Source organism: Leptopilina heterotoma, unplaced genomic scaffold (assembly GCF_015476425.1).
Source record: "Leptopilina heterotoma isolate Lh14 unplaced genomic scaffold, ASM1547642v1 Lhet_81, whole genome shotgun sequence".
Classification (NCBI taxonomy): Eukaryota; Metazoa; Arthropoda; class Insecta; order Hymenoptera; family Figitidae; genus Leptopilina; species Leptopilina heterotoma.
The window spans coordinates 4671369-4688863 of NW_025111185.1; the positions used below are offsets into that span (position 1 = coordinate 4671369).

Below are 17495 nucleotides of genomic sequence, written 5' to 3' on the forward strand. Positions count from 1 at the left end.
TTAAAAAATATTTTAGCCTAACCTTGATGATTTTTAATTTCCATCTTTTTATTAGAAAAAATTACCAAAACTTTTAAATTCCCTATTACAATAGAATTTAATTACAAACAGAGCGTTTTAAATAGAAAAAATATTTAAAAATGAATAATTTATTACAATTTTTCTACATGAAAGTTAATTTTAATGGTTATGTGAGAATTGTCATTTGCTGAAATTTCTCGAAATGACAAAATTTGGATTTATCAGGTTTTGAAAACTTACTCCTCAATTATTCTCAAAAATTCTGATAAAATTCCTTTATAAATTTCAATTATTTTCAAACAATTTTCAGTTATAATTGTTTTTAAAAAAATACATTATTTTCAAGAAAATTAATGAAATTCTTTAACAAAATTTAATTATTTACGAAAACTCTAATAAAATTGTTAAAGAATTTAATTTTCTATTATAATAATTTTCATAAAATTTTATAATAAAATTATTAATTTATAGTATTTATAATAAACTAGATTATTTTAGAAACTTGAAAGAAATTCTTTATAAAATTCAATTACTTTCAAATTTTACAATAAAAATTATTAACTCCACTACCTATTTTCAAAAAATTAACCCTAGAAGGAGTAACTGGGGTGTCTGGACACCCCAAGCAAAATTCAAATTAAGTATTCCCACGGCTTAACCAATAATTTTTTTACGCTCAAAACCCGTTGATAATTTTGTTTAAACCTCTATCTTTTGACACCTGTATGTGCCGCCAAAAGTTTTGCTCTAGGAAGAGCTCTATCTCCCGTTAAAATACGTCTGGGGTGTCTGGACACCCCAGTTACTCCCTAACGTTAGAAAAATTGTCAAGATAAGTAAATTCAAATTTTTTTAAAAAATCGTTTTTAATCAGTTAAAATCATCTGATAAAGTATAAATTGATAGGTTATGCATGAAAAAGTTGTATTTTATAAAAAAGGAACATTTTTATACAAAAATTCTATTTTTATGAAAAATAGACATTCTGTATTTGTAACAACTTATGAAATTTGAGTTAAGATTTATTAAAAATTTCTGTGCTTTCTCTACAGTCAGAAATTAAATTCTAATACAGAAAAATGTAGTATATGACAGTCAAATTAAAATTATAAATTCTATACTGTTAATAATATTTTAACATATATTAGAGGTATTAAGAATTGTTAATTAAAACTTTGATTAAATATTAATTTACAGAATCATTTCATAAGTTATTAATTTCAATGTTAATATATTCAGATATATTAAGTTTGTAAAATTTTAAATTTATAACACCATTTTTAGTAAATATTAATTGTTTAAGTCCATTTTATAGTTAATTTTTATAATTTTCACTTTTCGTCAATTGTCTTTAATTTCTTTCACTTCAGATGTTCAAATAATTATGTTTTTTGGAAGTAATACAAAAACTAATTTTTTCCCCTAAAAGTGTATCTATTTAACTTTAAAAACCTAAAATAGTTTTTAAATTAGTCAAATTTTTAAGAAACTACAACGTTTTTTGTGAAAAAAGTCAATTTTGCAATTTTTTGGTGTTTTTTTGGGTTTTTATGGTTTTTTCAAAATTTTTTTAATTTATCAAAATATGAATAATATTATTGTATTCCTTACTAAAAAATCAATCAATTCATTATAACTAATTTTTTTTACGTCAAATATAAACCTTATAAAACAAGTTTAAAGCGTGGGGTGTCGGGACACCCCAGTTACTCCTTAGAGGGTGAGTAAATTAACGTACTCCTTCTAGGGTTAAAATAAATTATAAAATTCTTACAAAGGATTATTTATTTATTTTTTGTTTATTTATTTAAAAAGCGTTCGGGCAAAAAGCCCATTCTTACAAAGTATACTAATATAAACAAGATTCACAATTTAGCACGAAATTAGTTTGTTGGCTGCATTAAAGTTATTGTTGTATAAACAATTTATATTATTAATTAAATTATTTTCAAAAATTTTAATAACATTCTTTAGAAGAAATCGATTATTTTCATAAATAATAAAATTCTTTGCGAAAATTCAATTATTTTCAAAAATTTTCATAAAATCAAATTTATTTGTAAATATCTTTAATTGTAAAACTATGTAATTTAAACATAAACTATTTAAACATTTCTAATATTATTTTCCCATAAGAACAAAGATTTTTCAAAATTTCGTATTTCAATTTTTCAAACCTTTTGAAATTCAATAATTCACAAGAATTGATACTGTACCCTATTGAAAATCCCCATATGGGAAACCACATGGGAAACCACATGGGATCCTATGTCAAAAACCATGTAAAACCCTACTTCCATGAAGGAAACCACGTGGTTTACCATGTGGTTTCCCATGTCAAACCATATGGGAAATTGAGACAGGATTTTAGTTAGGAATAGACATGGGAAATTTGAACAGTTCATCTATGCATAAAACCATATCAAATCCCACATGTTTTTCCCATGTTAAATCCTAAACCGAATCCCATGTGAAAAACAGTATCATTTATTTATAATTATTTTCCCAAGTCAATCCCCAAGTGAAAAACAGTATCATTTATTTATAATTATTTTCCCATGTCAAATCCTAAACCAAATCCCATGTGAAAAACATTATCCGCCTTATTGAATATCCCTACATGGGAATCCACTTGGAATTTTACAAGGGATTTCACATAGGACTTTATATGGGAATTGACATAGGATTTCATGCCAGATTTCACTTAGGATTTAATATGAGATATCACATAGTATTTTATTAAAGATCCAATGAAGAAATTTTCAAAGGATTAAAAATTATTTAATAAAAAATTAAATAATAAATAGTATTAGTGTTACAAGTCATCAAAAAAGTAAAAAAACGATCATTTGAAACACGTCCTCTCTGCTACAGGTTCTCAGCTTTTATATACTTCCAGAGTCGTCTCAACAGCGAGAGAAGTCACTTTCGCCACCTAGCGGTGAAAGTATAGGAGCGACAGTAATCTTTATCATTACTAAGGAAACCATGTGGAATACCACGTAGGATTCCATGTGGTTTCCTACGTGGGGATTTACATGGGATTTTACTTAGGAATTTAAGTAGAAATAAATTCCCAAATGAATCCCTAAGTAAAATCCCATGTAAATCCCCACGTAGGAAACCACATGGAATCCTACGTGGTATTCCACATGGTTTCCTTAGTAATGATAAAGATTACTGTCGCTCCTATACTTTCGCCTCTAGGTGGCGAAAGTGACTTCTCTCGCTGTTGAGAAGATTCTGGAAGTATATAAAAGCTGAGAACCTGTAGCAGAGAGGACGTGTTTCAAATGATCGTTTTTTTACTTTTTTGATGACTTGTAACACTAATACGATTTATTATTTAATTTTTTATTAAATAATTTTTAATCCTTTGAAAATTTCTTCATTGGATCTTTAATAAAACTAGCTCCTCCGACGGCCGCAAGCGGCCGTCTACGGTGCTAGTTTTTATATGTCCATTGTCCAAGTCTATTATTTCATTAATAATAATATTCAAATTTTTTCAGTTAATAATTTGCTTATTTATATTTGAAATGTTGACGTTTTTTTTTGACAATGCAAAATAAGATTTATTATGAGTACTTTCTCTTAACAAAAATAAAATTTATTTATTCGCGCTCTTTTTAAATAACATACGACTGCAGCGCCACCTTCACATGTACAAAAAATTTTAAAAACACCCTTCTATTAAGATTTTACATTCTCATTGCCCATTCTTTACTTCGATACTTTTCGATACATTCGACCTTTCCACTCCATGTCTTTTTTAAGAAAGGATACTATGTCATATCTCATATTAAATCCTAGGTGAAATCTTGCATGAAATCCTATGTCAATTCCCATATAAAATCCTATGTGAAATCCGTTGTAAAATTCCAAGTGGATTCCCATGTAGGGATATTCAATAAGGCGGATAATGTTTTTCACATGGGATTTGGTTTAGGATTTGACATGGGAAAATCATTATAAATAAATGATACTGTTTTTCACTTGGGGATTGACATGGGAAAATAATTATAAATAAATGATACTGTTTTTCACTTGGGATTCGGTTCAGGATTTGACTAGGAAAAACATGTGGGATTTGATATGGTTTTATGCATAGATGAACTGTTCAAATTTCCCATGTCTATTCCTAACTAAAATCCTGTCTCAATTTCCCATATGGTTTGACATGGGAAACCACATGGTAAACCACGTGGTTTCCTTCATGGAAGTAGGGTTTTACATGGTTTTTGACATAGGATCCCATGTGGTTTCCCATGTGGTTTCCCATATGGGGATTTTCAATAGGGATAACTTCTCTAATATAATTTTTATGATTTGAATTCAATAAAAAAAAAATTTAGAAATTTAATTTAAAAAACTCTTATTTAAATTAATTATTTTTAATCATTTTTGAGAAACTTCGAGAATTCAATTATTCAAAAAAAGAAAAAAAACCTAAGGAAGTGAAATTTGGAAAGTCTTTCCTCTACTTCCAAAAAGAGACAAATTTTCGAAATTCGAAAAAAGCTTATTTAACATACATAAATTTATTAATGTAAATATGCTCTAAACATTTAAATTAAAAAAAAAATATATTTTAAACATTTAAACAAATTTAAATATGAATAAAAAATTTTAGATTATTTAAAATAAAAATAAATAACAAATAAATAATAAAGATAAAAATAAATAGAAAATATACATAGAATATAGTTAAATTTATGTAGTAAATTTCTCTAGTAATAAATAGTATAAAAAATATTTACAAAATGATAATTACAGTAATTTATGAGAAAACTTAAAGGAATGTTTGATACAGAATGAAACCAGTTTAAACAGTATATTATTGTAACCCGGAATATTCTTGCGGTTCCAAGTAATACGTTTATAGATGTAGAACAAGCAAAACCACAATTTATTTGACACCGTTGCTCAAGAGTTTGAATATGTATATGATAAAAAAATAATAAACTTCTTTGTCATCGAGATTTGTTCTCGATTTTATTTTAAAAAGAATATTTCTGTCTCTTTTATAGGCATCTTCATAAAATCGGTTCTACCTGGTGGCCAGGCAGCCGAGGATGGCCGATTGAAAGCTGGGGATGAAATTTTGGCGGTCAATGGCCAGGTTTGTCATGACTTGACTCATCGTGAAGCTGTTCAGCTTTTTCGCAATAATAAAAGCGGTCCAGTGGCTCTTCACTTGTGCAGAAGATCCAAGCAACGAGATTTGCAGTGAGTTCAATTTTCTTCTTTTTAAAATTCAATTTCAATATTATATTTAATAATAATAATAATAATAATAATAATAATAATAATAATAATAATAATAATAATAATAATAATAATAATAATAATCAGTAAAATAGTAAAAAATAATTATTAATTGCTAGAAAAAATAATTAGAATAATAGAAATAATAATTTTCTAAAATGCTTTTTAACAACCTTTTTAGAATACTAGAAAATTGTACAATTTTTATAGGAAAAAATTTGTAAGTTTTTATTATTCTTTTATACTTTCTTTAAATATACAAACATAGGAATTAATTTCTAAAATTTTCGATAAATTTTACAATATTCAAAAACTTTTGCCTTTATTGCAAAATATTGCTTATAATTATCTGCACTAAAATAATTTTTTTCTCTAATGTTTCAGAGGTTCGAAAGCAAAATCATGTGCAGATCTTCTACTCGTTGACACCTGATTAAATCAACGAGTATAAAAAAATTAACAAAAAGTGACGAACCCTTTTTATATATATATATATATATTATATATATTCTACGAAGATAACAATAATGTACATAATTTTCCTTTTTTTGTAAATTTTGTAACATATTTTTGTGAAAATAAAAGAAATTATTTAATGTTTTCATAAATCATCATTTTTTTTCTTCTTCTCTAATTTATTTTATTTCCTTGAAAAGAGAAATTTTAGGAAAACTGTATTAGTAAAATTTTTCATTACATTTTTCGAGTATATATCTAAAATAATTTTTCTATTAAATTTTTTTTCTGATCATGACAATAACGTTCTTCGTATAAAATTCTTAATGATATGTAATAATTAATATAATAATAATCGATAAACAATGTCACTTATTGCACTATAAACAATTCATTGTGAATTACATGGAAAATAAATTAAACATAACGAATGTCTAGATCTAATTGATCCTTTCACGAGAGACTAGATTCTAAAAGTTTTTTCAAAACTTTGTGGGAAAATTGATAAAACTCTGGTTTTAACAAAGAGCACTTTTGGTGGTTGATAATAATTTCTGGAAATTTAATAGGGTGCAGACTTTAGAGCCGGCTTTTGGTACCTGAAATAGAAAGAAAAGTTTCCATTAAAATTTAATTAAACTAAATAAAAATAAAAAAGAATACAAACAAAAATAAAAAAGTAAAAATTAAAAAAATAAAAGAAATTAAGGAAATTAGTTAAAAAAATGAAAAATAGTTTTAGACTTTTTACCTGTGTCTCCTTGCCACATCTAATTCGACTGGTCCTTCTCGAACTGCTTTAAATAATTCAATAACTTCTTGATGTGTGCATCCTCGCAATATTTTTCCATTGAGGCTCAAAATTTCATCCCCTGAAATAAATTTTCAAAATTAGTTTAAAATTGTTTAAAAATGTTTAAAATTTCTTTTTCTTATTTTATAAGATATTTTTATGACTATTTTCACAAATATTGATATTTTTTTCAAAACTTGCAAAACTTTTTCCTTTATAAACGTTAGGAAGAGAAAATCATCTTTAATTTATTATATTATTCTGTCTTAATAAATTATTTACAATGGATATTGACAGTTTGTGTACTTTCATGCGACATGAATTTCACTTCTTGACCCGTTGTTAGACTTAAAAGACTATATCGAAGGCTATTTAACCCACAAACATTATTTTCTTCTACTTAAAAGGCAATAGGCATTCTCGTTCGTGATTCTCGATTCAGTAACGCCTTTCCAACTTTTTAGTATTTATTAGTTATGCGCGATTATTTTTTCTAAATCAGTAAAATATTCATTTATTCTTTTCACCATTTCTTCTCTCTCAAGCGCCTCTTTTCTAGCCATTAACAATTTTTTAACGACTTTAACAAAGTAAAAGATATTTTTTTTTACAAAACAAAAGTTTCGATTCTTGAAAAATTTCTTTTTCTCTCAAAAACATAAACAAAAATGGAAAAATTAGACAAAATTAGACAAAGTTGGAAAAATGGGAAAATTTAACAGAAATGGAAAAATTAATCAAAAATGTGAAAATTAGATAAAAATGGACTCTAACAAAGTAAAAGATATTTTTTATGAAACAAATATTTCACTGTTTGAAAAATCGTTTTCCCTCTCAAAACATAAATGCAAATTTCTCGAAGGGAATACAAAATAAAAGTGCAATAACAGAAAAAACAAAACCTATTGAACGAAAAAGAGCAAGAGAAGTTGAATGAACTTTTGTCGAAAATAAAAAATCTCGACTGCTTTCCTATACACAAAGGTCGTGATGAATTTTTTATTGATACAGATTCTTTGTTAGGAGAAAAAGAAGGACTTAAAGACATAAATTCCTATCACATTAGACACGAGTTCAAATTCGAAAATATATAAAAATTATACCCTTGAAATTCTTGAATTAAAAAATAATTTTCATATTGAAAGATTAATCTCTGTAATTCTGACATATGGCTTTGATGACATAATAAAACGTAATGATGTAAAATTTAAATTTTTAGGCGATATTAACTCGAAAGGAGAAATCTCTTCAACATTACGTCAATGAACCTGGTTAAAGGAACGTTTGTAGTCATTAGCCATGTGTCTCTAGATCCAAGTGAATCAATCGATCATGATTATTGCGCATAAAATCATTTACATCCTCATCGAGTTTATACTGATAAATTAGTTTGGAATTTTTTTATTATATCCGAACCTGTTCTATATATTTTACCTCAAGAAAATAATGTTCCTCTAACTTAACTCGAGTGACATTTTCATTTCATTTGATAAACATCCAGATTGCTTAAATGATTTTAACTTAGAAATGGTCTCATAAAACGCGATTGCGAATTTATTTATATACGAAGGTTGGAGATTAAAAAATAAAAATTCAAACTTCTGCTAAATGTTTTTTTGAAAAACCGTTTACTAAATTTAATCGAAGGAAGCAGTGAATCACAGATAATTTCTTGGTCCCTTTTTCTCTAAAAATGGTTGTAAATAAATTTTTATGTAAAAACGGGTTATTTGATGTTTTTACAGATAACTTGAAAACATTTAATTTAGTTGAGATTGTACAAATGACATTGCAGGAAAATTGCAAAATCTGATTTAAAAATTTATCATTTTCAAATTTTGCAAAAATTAAATTCAATAAAAAATAAAGTTCTAAAAGAGAAGTTTTTTTATTCTTCTAATACTGTTGATCGTGAAAATAAACGAAATTTATTTATTTCTCCTTCAAATGAAATTTTTATTACAATAATTTTGCTTTACTAGAAAAAAAAAATTAATTATAAAGTTTCTAAATATAAAATTTGAGTTTTTAATTTTTTATTTCATTCAGTGATTTACAAGAATATTTTTGAAGGAAAACTATTTCGTTCTTTTCAACGATCAAAACTTGTAGATCATTTAATAATGGAACAGATTTTAATAATGGAATAGATTTTAATAATGGAACAAATTTTAATAATGAAATAAATAAATTTAATAATGAAAGAAATAAATTTAATATTGAAAGAAATAAATGTAATAATTGAATAAATAAATTTAGTAATAGAACAAATTTTAATAATGAAATAAATAAATTTAATAATAAACAAACAAAAATGTAATAATTGAATAAAGAAAATTAATTAATGAAAATACTAAATATTGAAATAAGCAAACATATCGTCAATAAGATTAAAATAAATAAAATCGAGAAAGATGATAACATTAATGGACATGAGTGAAAAAATAAAATAAACATTTTATTTGATGAAAGGATCTTTCAGCCTGTGTTTATGCAACCATACGAACCGCGAGACCGTTATTCAAGCATACAACAGGGAAACCACAGTGCAACATGTGTTTGTGTATGTGTGAAAAAAAACGCGCGGATCAGTTTGAAATTCAACACCAACTTGACAATCGTTTCATGTTGAAAAATTGGAATTTAATACAAATTTAGTGGAAAATACGTGACCAAAATGAAGCCTTCAGTAATAAGATCAATGCTTCCAAAACACTCGATCTCGATATATTTTCTCTCGGGAAATTTATTTCAATTTAAAAGAAATTCCCTATTTAATAATAAAAATAAAAATTATAAATTATAAATTAAAATAATAATAATAATAAAAAATAATCAAAAAATTAAAATAATAATTTTTAGTGTATAAAATTTTCCCAAATTGAAATTCATCTTTATCCAAGCCGGGAATAATTATAGGTAAACAGCAGACAAAATAAAGCAAGAAATGAAAGAAGAAAATTTTTGTGCGGTATGCATAACAATCTCTTTCGGAATATAATGGAGAAGAGAGGAAGGAATGAGAGATAAAAAAGATTCGCGAAAAAAAGAAAATGAAAGGCGCGCACAGAAAAGCCAAAGAGCATCAGAAACTCGTATCATCTGTTTAGAAATGCACGACATAAGGTGTCGGATTAAAGATTCGAAGTGTGTTCGAATGGTATTCTCGTTGTGCATATGTATATGCGAATAGTACATACGTGCCATCAAAGAAACATCAAGTATTATATATATACATCTTGTCCCGAAACAATCGTTTCGGGACAAATTCTTATGTTTCGAAAAAAATGCTGCAGACAAGGCGCAATTTGAGTTTTTTTTTTATCAAGAAGAAGAAGAAAAAAAGGGCGAATTTTATTTTTTATTCTTATTGTTAATGATCGAAATTCAAACTTATAATTCAAAAATGAATAATCGTTAAATAAAAATAAAGAAGTTGAACACAGTAAAGGAAAAATTAAACAAAAATAGAAAAATCGTTAAAGAAAAATATGGGAAAATTAGACAAAAATGGAAAAATCATTAAATAAAAAATAAAAAAATTAAACAGAAATGGAAAAACTAGAAAAAAATGGAAAAATTAGAAAAAAATGAGAAAATTGTTAAATAAAAATTGAAAAATTAAACAAAAATGAAAAAATTGCTTCTAATAAAAATGGAAAAATTAAATAGAAGTGGAAAAAGTGAATAAAAAGGGAAAAATTGAGGGGCTGGATGCTATAATGTGTTACGCGCCATGTTAAGTGAATGGCGCGTAACACATTATAGCATCCAGCCCCTCAATTGTAGAAGAATGGGAAAATTCTTAAATGAAAATGAAAAAATTAAACAGAAATGGAAAAATTAATTAAGAATGAGAAAATTATACAAAAATGGAAAAATTATAAAATGAAAATGGGTCAGAATTCGTGAAATTTTCACAGAAAATAAAAAGTATTTTTTTTAAATCGAAATGTTGAAAAAACATTTCTATTTGGCCTTAAGAATGTGTCCACCAAAAAACAGAAAAAAAATTATTTTTTATAAAAGTTATTGCAAAATTAATTTTTTTGCAACTTTTTAAACAAAATTTTATTTCTCCTAAATGAATGAACCGATTTAAATGAACCAAGCGGGAATATAAAGGGGATAAAATATACTTTCGTTTAGAATTAGAAAATTTTTAAAAAGTTTATTTTTTAATAATTATTTAATAAATTTTTTATAAACAATTAATTTTTTTAAATGTTCTGCGCCTTTTAAAAATTTGAAAAAAATATTAACATACACTTAAAACTATAAGAAATCAAAATCTGTTCAGAAAATTTAGGAGCGACAATTATTTTAAAAGTTATAATGAAAATTATATTGGCGCGGTGTAGTGCATCAACGCTAAACTTAGTTTTTGATCATTTTTATCAATTTTTATGGTTATATAATTGAATAAAAATGTTAATTTGACAGTGTTTTGTTCATTTCGTAGTTAAAAATAATGTTTTAATTATGAAAATCATCAAAATGAAAAAATTTTGAAAATGGGAAAATTAGATAAAAAGGAAAAAATTATTAATTAAAAATGGAAAAATTAAACAAGAATGGAACAATCACATAATAAGAAAGGAAAAATTAAACAGATATGAAAAACGTAAACAAGAAGTCCGGTAAACAAGAATAAAAAAAATTAGAAAAGGATGAGAAAATTCTTAAATAGAAATTGAAAAATTAAACATACAAAAAAAAACTGGTAAATACAAATGGAAAAATTAAACAAAAATGAGATATTATGATAAAAATGAAAAAATCTTTAAATAAAAACGGAAAAATTAAACAAAAATGAGATATTATGATAAAAATGAAAAAATCTTTAAATAAAAACGGAAAAATTAAATAGAAGTTGAAAAATTGAATAAAAATGGAATACTTGTGAATCAAAAATTGAAAAATTGTTAAATGAAAATGGAAAAATTAAACAGAAATGGTTAAAAAAATGGGAAAATTAGACAAAAATGAATAAATTGTTAAATAAAAATGGAAAAATTAATACAAGAATGGAAAAATCGGTAAATGAAAAATTAAACAAAAATAGAAAAAGTAAACAAGAATGGAAATATTATCCAAAAAAGGAAAACGCGTTAAATAGAAATGAGGAAATTAGACATACAATAATATGGGAAAATCATTGAAAACTGGAAAAATTTTTATATAAAAGTGGAGGAAATTCCATTTTTAGGAATTGCAATGAAGAAAAGAATTGAATCTCACCTTGAAAGAGGGATTTCGTAACGTCAGCCTGGCCCCCAGGGAAAACCCGCCTGACGAAAATGCCCATTTCCCCACGTGGACTGTCCCTGCCGCCGACGACGCTGAATCCTAGACTCGGCTTACCGTATCCCTTCTCAAACCTGGCAATATGCCTCGTCAAGTATTGATGTATTTCCGTCGAGGATTCCAAGGAGGCGTCGACATCCTTCCTGGTGGTGATACACGTGACTGGCAGGAAGTCCGGTCTCTTTTTGGTATGATTATTTTCATTGCAGGTGGACGAATCGACTCTTTCTTTCTCATTATTATTATCGTGCAATGTCATATTTGTGAGATTTTTCACATTTTTCTCATACTCATAATCATCGGTCGAAACAGGGCCCGAATAAACTTGCGGCACTGTTTCCTCATAAGCTGTTATTAGTCGTACTTTATTTCCATTGAAGGATTTCAGGTACTCTTGAACTTGCTCGAGACTCTCGAGTGTTCGGAGTTCCTTACCTTCGACCTCAACAATTTCATCGCCCAACCTCAATCTTCCATCTCTGTAAAGAGAAAAGAATCGTAAATATTTCTTGAAAATTCTACCTAAAAAATTGTAATCCTTTAAAGAAACAAAATTACTTTCGCGGTAAACAGTAATTAGTGAGGAATGTCATTTTCTTTGTTCGGAAGAAAATGTGAAAATTGCGTACACAAAAAAATATTAATGCTTGAATGCATACGTCCTCGAAACCAGACTTGTTTGATGAAATCATACATCCTATGTATGTTAAAGGCAAACGTATTGTTTTTTTATTAAATTATGATTTATAGTCTTTCAATCAATATTATTTTTATTTCTTTTCTCTCTGTTCACTTACAACTATGAGTTATCTTCACTTTATTAAATGATTGACTAGAAAATGTTAATTTAACGAAAAGTGATAAAAGCCAAACACATTTTATTAAGCGACACTTTGTAAAATTCAATGATTTACCAATTATTAAATTTACCAAATTTTCAATAATTTGATAGTTATTTAATAAAATTTTTTTGAAAACTCAAATACCTTTCAAAATTTGAATCATAATTTCTCAGAAACATTTTAAATAATTAATTATTATTAGTGAAAAGATGATTAAAATTGTTTCTTTAAAAATATTTTTAAGTATATAATATTTAAAAGATAATAGATTATTTAATTTAATTGAAAAATTTCCCATTAAGTTTCACTACCGGTCAAAATTGAGAGACCACCCATTTTCAGGCGAATGCAAAACGTTTTAAAACATAAAATTTATTGAGACTAAAATTTTTTTCTGTTCACTTTTTGAAAGATGATAAAATTTTGAAAAGAACAAGATATTTCAGAAGTCGTTTGGCCAATATTTTATTTTGATATTTTTAAAAAATCGTCATTTTCAATGTTTTACAAAAATTTGAACAACTTCTAAAATAGTGAACGCTTTTTAATTATCTTAGGCTTATTTTAAAGGTCATTTGCTGCACTATAAAAATTACTTATAGGCATTAACGTGTAATTTTTTTCTTAGAAAATGCAAACCGTCAAACTTGGACCAAAAAAATTTTAAAAATTTGAAACAATCTTATTAACAAAAAAATAATTTTTAAAATTCCAACGTATTTTTTTATTAAATTTTTTTCAAAAATCTATACCATATAATGTTCTATATATTTTTTAGAATAGTTTTTAGTACAGAAAAATTGTTCCAATTTTTTTGAATTTTTTTGGTCTAAGTTTGATGGCCTGCATTTTCTAAGAAAAAATTACACGTTAATGTCTATAAGTAATTTTTATAGTGCAGCAAATGACCTTTAAGATAAGCCTAAGATCATTAAAAAGCGTTCACTATTTTAGAAGTGATTCAAATTTTTTTAAAACATTGAAAATGACGATTTTTTAAAAATATCGAAATAAAATATTGGCCAAACGACTTCTGAAATATCTTGTTCTTTTCAAAATTTTATCATCTTTCAAAAAATGAACAGAAAAAAATTTTAGTCTCAATAAATTTTATGTTTTAAAACGTTTTGCATTCGCCTGAAAATGGGTGGTCTCTCAATTTTGACCGGTAATGTAATTTTTGTAAAATTTTTTATAAATGATTGAATCTTTTAACTAATTTTTGAAAAATAATCAAGTTTTAAAAGAATTTTAATTACCAATATGAAAATACGTATGATTTCTATAAACAATATTTATTTTTCAAAAAATATTTTAATATAATTCAATTTGATTTAAGTCATTGGATTTAAATTTAATTGAAGTTAGTTATCATTAACTTTTATTTTCAAATTTTCGTTTGAAAATTTTTTATTAATATTTCACTTTTATTAATATTCTATTTATATTTTTGAGAACTCAATTATTTTCAAAATTTACAATAAAATTCTTTAAAATTTGATTTTTAACAATTTTAATTTAATATTTAAAAAAATTTCAATTATTTTCAATGAAATTTTTTAAATTTCAATTATTTTCAATAAAACTTTCTAAATTCCAATTATTTTCAATAAAATTTTTTGAATTTCAATTATTTTCAATAAAATATTTTAAGTTTTAAAATAAAGTTTCAATTATTTCCAAAAAAATTTTCTAAATTTTAATTATTTATATTTATATTTTTGAGAACTCAATTATTTTCAAAATTTATAATCAAAATTCTTTAAAATTTGATTTTTAACAATTTTAATTAAATGTTTAAAAAAATGTCATTTATTTTCAATAAAATCTAAATTTCAATTATTTTCATTAAAGTTTTTTAAATTTAAATTATTTTGATTAAAATTTTCTAAACTTCATTATTATTTTTAATAAATTTTTTTACAATTTAATTATTTTCAATAAAATTTTCTAAATTTAAATTATTTTCAATATAATCTTTTAAGTTTAAAAATAAAATTTAAATTATTTCCAATAAAATTATCTAAATTATAATTAGTTTCATTTAAATTTTCAAAGTTTCAATTATTTTCAATAAAAATGTTTAAATTTCAATTATTTAAGAAAAAATCTGGCGAACAGTCAAAACAAAAATGTTAGATCATTGTCATAATTTTGTATCTTAAAAGAAAAATACTAATTAATTTTTAAACTCTCTTTAATTGTGAGGTGAACAATTTAATTTTCAACATTTAAAAAAAATTAAAAGTTGCATTTGAATACAAATTACACTTTTTTGCCAATAAAAAATATTTGTTTAATTTGAAGTAATGTTATATAAATTGTTTCTTATTGACAGAAAATTGTAATTTCTAATATTGAAAATTAATTTCTTTTCTGTTCCACAGAAAGGAATTTAAAATTTGTCTTCTTTTGAAATATGGAATTAAGTCATTGGAGTAACTTTTATACCGCGATTGTTTATCGGAACCAAAAGAAGTTTTTGTTAGAAATATAAAATAAAAATTTTGTGTGTGTATGAAATGATTCCCAGCGAGTAACTAAGAAGTAAAATAAGTCATAATCATGGGTTTGACTTGAAAATGAAATGGTTGAATAAAGACAATAATGTATGAAATTTACCTATGAGCGATTCCATCAGTTTCGAGTTGAACCACAATGTATCGAATTTCGCCAATTCGTTGTTGTGCGAGCCTAATGCCCAGACTCTCCTTGGGATCGTTCTTGATGAGCTGTACGAGTCGGCATCTGCGAACTTTTTTCGGTGGCTGGATGATGTCACTGAGAAACCTCGTCTTGTCCTGCTGGAGCCTCGCCCGATGGGGCATGGTGGCAACGCCCAAACCATCCGAGCCTGGCAGTGGCGAGGTCTGATGTATGCTCGGCAGCATTCTTCCCGAGCTGCTCTGGTGCCACCTGAGACCATCTATTCTCTCCTCAACCTCCGCACTGCCATTCTCTCCGTTCTTGCTCGACCTTGAGCTCTCGCCCTCCTGCTCCTGGCATTCACTAGACGTCGAGCTTCTCATCATCGGCTTCTCTATCTCCGAGTCCACAACGCTGCTCGTGTCCGAACTGTCCGTATTGCACTTGAGACTCTGGGCTTCATTTTCCGAAGCTGCTGCCGATTCGCCTCGTGGTCCATCGCTGTCATAGCCGGATTCGTTCGAACTCACGTAGTGTGAGGATAATCTTTGCTCTCCACTCGGAGCGGAATTTCTTCTGTGGTTCCTCAAGGTTGTGATTTCGAGATTGTCCGGATCAGGATTCAGACCGATTTCGTGGTTCAGTGATGCGGTGTCGAACCTTGAGTCGTTGATCGAGAGTCGGGATTGAGGAAGAGACAGGGGACTCCTCAGGTGATTTTCGTAAGTGTCCTGTAGGTCGTCCTCGATCCTCTCCAGGTGGCTCGGATTCAGACTGTACCGATCTTGCTCGTGTTCGACTCGTTCGGTTCGAAATTCCGCGTAGGAATTCCTTCCCATTCGGGAGACGTCATGAGATCTGGACGGAGCGTTTCTGTTGAAGTGATTCCTGGGACGCCTTCTGCCCAGAGTGGTCGTTCCCTCAAAGGACTCTTCAATCTGCAGCGCCGGGAAGTGCTCCTCCGAAGTTGTCTTGAACAACCTCTCGTCCTTCAGGCCCGATCCATAGCGCTCCTCAGGCAGAACGGAGAGTTTCGATCTCAGAAACGAATAGGGAAAGCTGGTCTTCTTCACTTCCTTAAAATCGCAACTGCTGGACTTTCTTAGACTGTCATTCTTCGCCTCGCTAAAGTCACAGGGACTAAAAATTCTACCCACTGACAGTGACGGAGAAGGGGAGACATTCAGTCTATCATCGAACACATCATCATCGGATCTCCCACTCAAATTATCGCACGACAGAGTCTTGTCCTTTCGACTATTACGACTATTAATCTGAAGATCAATTCCCTCGGAAGGATCGTCACCTTTCACGTAAGTGGGGCTGGTGTTCAATTGACTGGTGCTACAACTTCTGAAGAGATTCTCCTTTTCTGGGGTCTTCTCATTGCTAGACGATCGTTTGCTACCTCGATTGGAGTTCAACATCCCAGTGGAGCCCATCCTGATGAAAAACGATTTAAAAGGAGACGGCGATCTTTGCGCGAATATCCTCCTCTCCTTCTGCTCGGCGAGTCTCTCCAACTTTTCGCTAATGTTGTTGTTGTTGTTGTTGTTATTGTTCATAAAAGGTTCTGACCTTTCCGGGGTGATGGAATTGATCGTCTCTCGAGATCCCGCTTTGCGAAATGATTCTATCTTCTTGCCCATCCGCCTCAATCCCCAAACGCCTAAGCCTGTAACGAGAAAAGGAGAAACGGTATTATAAAGCGCAATCAGAAGTCGTACAAAAGCGGGACAATGAGACAAAAAACTAGTCGGTTGAAAAGGGGGTTTCTGAGTCGAGAATTCGGATGGTACGTCGTTATAGGAAAAACCATAAGGCACCATTGACATGTGGTGACTCCTCCCTCTCTGTCACTCCAGGTGGGTAACGGACGTCTTTGCTAATGGTCGACGATTGTCAAACCACTCGAGTACATATGTTTTGCGATAAAGCCGTTGTCCCTCCTTAAAAGAATCAATTTTCCCAAGGAGGACAACAGTTTTAATTGGTGTCACGATTCAGGAATTTGAGTAATTAATACCCCTTTCAACTTTTTACCAATTAACTTCTTTAATTGCTTTCTGTTCATTGATATTGAGCTGGAATAAAATTGAAAAATACGATTAATTAAAAAACAATGTTCACGTTTAGCTTTGTTTTCACTGCTGACTTTATGC

At 27.8% G+C, this 17495-nt stretch overlaps 2 protein-coding genes across 4 annotated transcripts in view; one reads left to right on the forward strand and one right to left on the reverse strand.

The window, feature by feature from the left end:
- LOC122511388 (partitioning defective 3 homolog B-like) overlaps window positions 1-5897 on the forward strand; it is a 62430-nt gene extending 56533 nt beyond the window's left edge. For all 3 annotated transcript variants that reach the window (XM_043626591.1, XM_043626592.1, XM_043626593.1), the window contains exons 4-5: window positions 5052-5250; window positions 5674-5897. In XM_043626591.1, coding sequence (XP_043482526.1) covers window positions 5052-5250; window positions 5674-5722 — 248 coding nt within the window. In that variant the 3' untranslated portion in view covers window positions 5723-5897. The remainder of the gene's footprint in view (window positions 1-5051; window positions 5251-5673) is intronic.
- Window positions 5491-17495, reverse strand: part of LOC122511386 — a 115836-nt gene continuing 103831 nt past the window's right edge. The window contains exons 3-6 of the mRNA XM_043626590.1: window positions 15310-17008; window positions 11780-12324; window positions 6497-6617; window positions 5491-6344 (exon numbers count right to left, since the gene is read on the reverse strand). Of these exons, the coding sequence (XP_043482525.1) occupies window positions 6308-6344; window positions 6497-6617; window positions 11780-12324; window positions 15310-17008 (2402 nt within the window). The 3' untranslated portion in view covers window positions 5491-6307. The remainder of the gene's footprint in view (window positions 6345-6496; window positions 6618-11779; window positions 12325-15309; window positions 17009-17495) is intronic.